The 7,407-nt window shown below is 45.8% G+C and overlaps 1 protein-coding gene across 1 annotated transcript; it reads left to right on the top strand.

The window, feature by feature from the left end:
* Positions 1–6,232: 6,232 nt before the first annotated feature.
* Positions 6,233–6,892, top strand: LOC6614901 (cofilin/actin-depolymerizing factor homolog). The gene has a single exon (XM_002039282.2). The coding sequence runs from the start codon at positions 6,373–6,375 to the stop codon at positions 6,817–6,819; it is 447 nt and encodes a 148-aa protein (XP_002039318.1). The 5' UTR covers positions 6,233–6,372; the 3' UTR covers positions 6,820–6,892.
* The last annotated feature ends 515 nt before the right edge of the window (positions 6,893–7,407 follow it).

The following is a 7,407-nucleotide window of genomic DNA, read 5'->3' as shown; positions in this document are numbered from 1 at the left end:
TTCAATTCCCCGGCTTTTGCTCGCTAACTCTTGATTAATTGATTGATTAAATGAGTGACGAATATCCGCAAAATGGACGCAGAACCGCAGAGATACATACTTCGTGGCGGTCAGGTTGGGTCTCTTCGATACAAGTAATTACTGTTTAGATGACGACCCACTTGGGATAATATGTATGTTAGTTACCATGGCAGAGTCCACTTGTTTCGGCTCCGTTGGTCGTGCAATTTGCTGAATGTCCTTGTCCCTATGCTGTGCTACGCCCACCAGCGCCTTCGGTTCGTCCTTGGGCAAATGCAAAATGATGTGAAAATATGCAAACTGCGTGCGCGTTGTCGAAAACTGTGAGCACGTCCCGCCAGTCCGTCCACATCCCCGTATCCATCCATCCGTCCAGGTAGCAGCTCTACTCCTCTTGGCTTTCGCCCGGGTCATTAGCATTCACACGGCACTCGGCGAAAGGGAGGAGCCCCTGGGCCCCCGATTAGCCCTCGACATTGCTATTATGACTTAATTAAAAAATAATATTTTTGCATTTTATTATTTCCGCCTCTTTCCGGCAAATGGCCAGGGAATCGAGGAGCATGCTAGGCCACGGGTAAGTATCTGCTGGAATGAACTACTGTGAATGCTATCCATGAATCTAGCAAGTAGACTTTGTTGTTTCTTTTGCTTGTTCCACTTATCACCCAAGAAGTATGATGAACAGAGTCCATTTGCAGGGTAAGCACTATTCGTATGCCCTATTCCTTTAATAATTGCAATAGTATATAAATAGTCGGAATTTAAATTCAACGCAAATGTAGAACATCTAAATATAAACGTGTTAGACAAAAAGATGTCTGCAGTTATGCCAGCACCTAAGGTGTCGAAAAGTATGCAGCAAAAAAGTAGCTTTATATTTCGGAATAAATTCGTAAAGCTTGTCGATTAAAAATACATGGTTTTATGATTTGTTTTTGTGGCCCCTAATCTTTTGCAGGGCATATATCATTCGAATACTTTCTATGAGGCCACTGCTTTGCGCCTGGCATGTTAGTGGCTGCAGAAGTGAGCTACTGTCGTAGTTATTTGACAAAGGCAGAGATGATTTTCATGGGAATGGCGGATGGGATGAGGATAACCAAATGTACATACATATATCCAGGTCGACCGTAGTTGTAGTGTCTGCGGCAGTCACTAAACTTGCCGTGTCATTCATTTGCATAGCAGAAAAAGTTGGCATCGCGGTTGGCAATAGCAAAAACGCCGGCGAATGGAGGATGATGTGCCAAATAAGCGGGCGGGCCAAAGGAACGCGGCACATATTCGGATGATATTCATGAATACAAATGGAAAAGCGGCAACAGTCTTCGTGCGCCACGTTGCCACTTTAATTGCTTCGGAGCGGTTACATTTTGATTAGCTGGAAGGGATGGGCTGCAGGAATAGCAGGAATGGAGGAATGGCCGGAATGGGGGGAACGAATGCCGCCCAAGGAGCTCGACTAATGGATGAAATGCCTGCATCCACTTGAGCACCACTCGATAATCGAGAGCCATCTGTTGAGTCCTCGTTGATTCGTTGCAGTTGAGTTGATGGCTCATTTCGAGACGATTAAAGTATTTACTGACAGGGAATACGCATTAATCACCGCTTGCGTTAACGCGCTGCAATTCACTTAATCGGATATGGAAGTAAAGCGGCGGCACTCTCACAAACATTTTGTGGATTTAGCCAAGAAATTCACTCCATATGAAAATGGTTAAAGGAGCTTTCTGGCCTTAAAATAGCAAATGTTTATTGTATGTTGCGTAAACGAATTACTCATCACATTGCTGAAGAATTCGCGTATTTTTGTTCTTAAAGGCTTTGGACTCTATATATTGTATATTTTTACGACACGAGGAATGTCTTTGTTTGTGACACGAGGTAACATTTTCTGCCAGTGCATACTTTTCGCTATTTGCTCTTTCCAACGAGCAGTCGTTGCATAACTGGACGTGCCAGGTGGCAGTCGATCGGAAGGAATGCCAATTATAGGACGCCCCAGTTGGGAAGTAATTTGAATTGCTGGTCAAAGCCGGAACACTCCAGATGCAGCTTTAAGCAGTCGCAATCGGATTGGGAATCAATTTGGGTGTGGGCCCAACTGTGATTGGCTCGAAAACTTTTCAAAGGCGAAATAGTTGGTGCAAATACTTCAAACTCTTGCAATTTCTGTGGCAAATGAGCTCCTTTCGGGACGTACATGGCACGTGTCTTGGACTCGAACTATTTGCAAATTGCTCATACGCACTGTTGCGCTTCAATCTTATCAAAATGTGATGCCTTTTTTTTCTTCGTATTCCTGATCCACCAGCATTTTTGTGCTTCAATCGGCTGTGTCATTTCGCCCATCCATCCATCCACCCATCAATTTGTCGCCAAGAAGGTGGAAGTAGCATTATGCCCAAATCGATAGCTCCTGCTTTCTGGAAATTGTGAATCGCTAATTGCCGTTTCTCATTTCCCGTGCATCTTTTTCAGCCTGACAACCTCTGGCAATTTCGCATTTCACGCACTGCGGAAGCGGAAACCGCTGGCAGTCGCACAAAATAATGGCCAAAAGCCAGGAAGAAGATCCATGCGTGGATGGTGGAAAAATGCAAAGGAAACCATCTGAGATTCTACTGAATCTCACGCCACACGACTTTAAATGCCCCAACTCTTGTGGGTAATTTATGAGCTGTAAGCCCCTTCAGATGTGCTTTGAAGTCTCGTAACGGCTTTCCATAACGTCGACTGTGCTGATATATAAACGAGCGTAAACACTCACTTTGACCTGGCCTAGTCTTCAGCGACCCGTGACTTCTATTGTTCTTGTGTGCACTCCGGTAGGACTTCCTCTTTCCTTTCAATTCTGTAGGTAAAAGTGCTGCGGGCGTGTTTGCCAACTTGCGCCAACTGCCTTTAAAGGACGACAAAAAGGCGATGGTGGGTGAGATAGCTGCGAAGTGTCGACAAGTAAGTAACTATGGAAGTGCACAACGCCTGACCATCTGGAAATGCAGGGTGTTGCAGCAGACTCGGTGGTCACAGCAGGAGCCTACTGCCTTTGCACTTAAGTGCTGCTGCTGCCCAGTTGGTTGGGTGGATACTGGACTACTGGATGGTGGGCAGTGGTCTTTAACTTTCAGCGCAAACTTTACGCTTCTCCCATGCAGCTGCCACAAGTTTCCATTCGAGTCATTAAAAACTCTTCAGTTGGTAACGCCCCAAGTAGCAACATGTTGCGGCAGCATGTTTCCGCAGAGCTTTGTTGGGGTTTTGATAACTAATTGGGTGTGAAAATGGCATAGAATGTTTATATATATATGCATATTATTATGAACAAAAGCATATGCAAACCATAACCCCTGCACCTTCCATTCGCGCCACCATCGAAACCTTGGGTTACTATTGTTTCAAGTACTAAGCAAATACCAAATGCCAAATAACAAATAGCAAACAGCGAAATGAAATACTAAAGCTTTTCAAATCAATGGAATCGAAAACGGTGGAGGGGTTGGGGGGCTTGAATTCGCACGTGCATGAATGGCACCGAAATAATTAAATCAAAAATGTGCTTTTCATTTCCCTGCCTTTCGGCCCTCCTGCCACGCCCACCACGCCCCCCACGGCAAAACACGCTCTTTCCATTAAAATAGTTTCCCGAGGCTCCATCCATCCATCAGCGGCACTCGCAATCGCAATTGGAATCTCAATATGAATCTGAATCTGATCCGGGATCCGGAATGGGTGTGATGATGGGCTGGCTGGCGAGGACGAGAGCGAGGACGGGAGCGAGGACGGGAGCGAGGGCGAAGGCGTCGGAGTCACAACCTCAGTTCCCTGGTGATTGCTTCGATTGCTTGTTAATCATTCGCATGTTGGTCAACAATGTCCGTTGCCTCATCATGGAGGCAAAGGCGACGCCTGCCAGCCGTAAAGCGATTTTTATCGCCCAGCTTAGCAGGAAATTTATGCACAGTGTGCACAGGGAATAAAGAAGTTGGCCCAAATGGTTGTTTAATATCATGGCTTTTATGTATCCAAACAATGAGACAGTTAACAGGGAAGTATCTCCAAGATACTAGGCTCCTAGATAACATTTATACTGTTGCATAGGAAATTTAAGCGGTCAATGTTACATTCATTACATGTTTCTATATGATTCTTTAAGCTCTTAACCTCAACTTCAACCTATTATTTGATCCCTTCGCACATATTTAAACTGAAATTTGTTAGCAGCTTATGTTCATCTTTAATTTGCATCTCAAATGACTTGAAAAATTCAATTAAAATGTATCTTGATTGGATTATGACATGATTAATTCCCCGAAATTGAAAGGTTATCTTGTTCTCGGATTCCAGCTAAATGTTTACCTTATGAGTTTTCGAAAGTGCTCAATGTAGAATATTGCCTTAATGTATTTCTTGGAACACTTGGATTCTTACAAAGTCCAACTATTACGTATACTATGCCCTTTTTCTCTGGGTGCTCGATTGGTAGGTGGTGGGTGGTTTGTGGGTGGGTGGTCTCCGCCCGCGACGGGCGAACCTCCATCATTTGCCCCGCCCCCGTTGGTCGACATTCAACGACAAATGTCTTTCATTTACGCGTAATAAAAACGAAATCTCCGTTGAACAATGGCCGCCGGGCGGCTTTTGAAGCTCCGGAAGAAAGTGGGTGTACGTAGAGTGGGTGGCGTATAGAAAGTGTGCCACTCCATGGCCATAACTTTTTGTTCTTCCCGTATACTTTGCGGCTGCCTCAAGTGTATTTTACGTTATTTTATATTTAATTTACAGCTCAACCTCCCCAAGGGGACTTTCTCTGTCGATGAGAAAGTGTTTTACACTCTCTCTCTCGCACTCCCTCTCTCTCTCTCTCCCGCTCCAGGAGATGGTAGGCTCTTAATGGCATAAAAGTATAAGCCATACATGTTGATTACACGGCAAAAGCGCTTAAATATGCATGAGCCCGGGCCGAAAGCGCATTGAATTTAAAACGCATAGAACGGGGATCCTTTCGAGTCCTTAGAGGAGTGTGTGTGTGTGTGTGGTACGAGTATATCTATTCCCAGAAGTTGTCGAGTGTCTGTAAGTGGCGCCGAGCGGTTGACAGCGCTGTGGGATGGGATCGGATGGAATGGGATGGTATGGGAATGAAGTTTGCCGGCTTTTTATGAGCTAAAGTGGATAAGTTAAATACATTTTCACTCAGGATGGATACTCAATTGATGGCGGAATACCACGTCCATGTGCCGCGAGTCACGAGCAACTCAAGGACCTCGATGTTTATACGCGCGGCCCATTCCGCAGATTAATTAGGAAATGAAGTGCATGGCAAACGCAGCACTCGACTCGAGCTATGCTGTGACATTTTCCAACTCAATCGATGGGAAAATGGGCCATTGTCTGCTTTTAAAGTTCGAACAAATGACATATTAAATTTTAAGATACAATGGCTTATGAAAGAATCTGGCAACTCTTGTTATTTTGCGCACTAATGGACATTTATGTCCTTATTCATTGAGTTTGTGGGCGCCCCTTTAAACCATTAATACTCATTGCCAGCGGGCGTGTGGCGGGTACTGGGTAAGTTCATTTCCCCTCCAAAGCAGCCAGCTGCAGCGCCCCTCAATCTGCCATCCTCGCATCCTTGCATCCTGTGGCCCGCCGCCTTTGTGCTCCTGTCAGTCAGCATGTCGTAACTACTTGCCAGCCAAACAACACACATGTGCGACTGTACATACATGTACACATATATCCTGTCGCTGTGGCATTCGGAATAAAATGGTGCATTAATTCAACCACAAAGAGATCCGATTTTCGTAACGCCAAGCCCATATCCACAAACTGGACATTGTTTCGGGCCACAAGCGGCATTTAGCAGATTTGCATGCACAAACACGCGTTGCATCCACTGGATGTGGCGTATCCTTCGGCTCGCATGGACAAAAGTCCTTACAAACAGTTCTAAATTTATCTCTATTTGATTGGGTTGCAGGAAAGTGTGGGCTCTGGAGCAGAAGGTGCTGAAGCCATAAATATTCATGGCCCAGTTGGAGCTGCACTGTGGAAAATTAGCATCGTTGTTAAACTTGTAAAGTAAAATCGGTTGCATTTCACCCATATTCGTAGTAATTCAAAGCTAAAAAAAAGCATGGCTACTTGAACAAACAATATTTACAAGTATTGTCATATTATGGATATGATATGCTTTCAATCAACTCTTCATTCACTTTTCTCTCAGTGTGAAATTTGAGCATTTGGCAAGTCTCCGTCTGGATTTCGTACATAAATCAAAATTTCAAAATTTCCAGTCTCTCTGGCCTAAATCTTGGCTGCTGCACTGAATCAACAAGCATGGCATCTGGCATCAATTTGAGCCGCGAGTGCCAGCAAGTGTTCGAGCAGATCCGGAAGCTGAAGCAGCATCGCTACGCTGTCTTCGTCATCCAGGACGAGCGGGAGATCAAGGTGGAGGCGCTGGGAGTTAGGGAGGCGAACTACGACGATTTCCTGACGCATCTGCAATGGGCCGGACCCAATCAGTGCCGCTTCGCCGTCTACGACTATGCGTACCAGCACCAGTGCCAGGGCACGATGTCCACTTGTCTGAAGGAAAAGCTGATCCTGATGCTCTGGTGTCCCACGCTGGCCAGGATCAAGGACAAGATGCTGTACTCCAGCACATTTGCGGTGCTCAAGCGGGAGTTCCCTGGCGTCCAGAAGTGCATCCAGGCCACCGAACCAGAGGAGGCTTGCCGCAATGCTGTCGAGGAGCAGCTGCGCTCCTTGGACAGGGAGTAGTCCTGCTGCTCCTGCAACTTCTGCTCCTCCTACTCATTTTTGAAATATAGTACGGCTCATTCAGTCGGCCGTCGATTTAAATTGCCTTTTGGTGTCGGGTTTTCTTTTTTGTGGCGCCTCCAGTGTCCACCATGTCCATGTTCACATCCTCATCCTCATCCACGGCTCGCTCTCGTTCTCGTGTTTCGTTGCCAGGCGCCCCGATTTAATTTGATTTCTCCCGGCATCTAATGAGCCTATTTGGCATATGGATGCCTCTTGAAGCTTGCCACGGGTATCAGCTATAATTTGTTTTGTCCCCAGCTTCCTTCATCGCTTATTATCCGGAGAACGCGCGACTAAAAATACTTTCGCCCGAGTTGCGCGGCTGGTTGGCGAGGGCAAAGTTTTGGCATTCAGACTTTTTTATCTCATCCATAAATCACGGCCAAGTTGAAAAACGCCCCCCATTCCGGCCCCGCGGCTTTCCATATCATTTGGCAAAAGTCTGCGAATTAATCAAATTGACGAGGAGCACGTCACCAATCTCAATTGCTACACTTCAAACAGGATTCTGAATTGAATGTGCTGCTATTCGCGTATTGATTC

The sequence above is a fragment of the Drosophila sechellia genome, chromosome X, assembly GCF_004382195.2.
Source record: "Drosophila sechellia strain sech25 chromosome X, ASM438219v1, whole genome shotgun sequence".
Taxonomy (NCBI): Eukaryota; Metazoa; Arthropoda; class Insecta; order Diptera; family Drosophilidae; genus Drosophila; species Drosophila sechellia.
This window is presented reverse-complemented; position numbering and strand designations above follow the sequence as displayed.

Coding starts and splice junctions, on each gene's coding strand:
- LOC6614901 (XM_002039282.2), top strand. CDS start 6,373: ATGGCATCTGGCATCAATTTGAGCCGCGAGTGCCAGCAAGTGTTCGAG.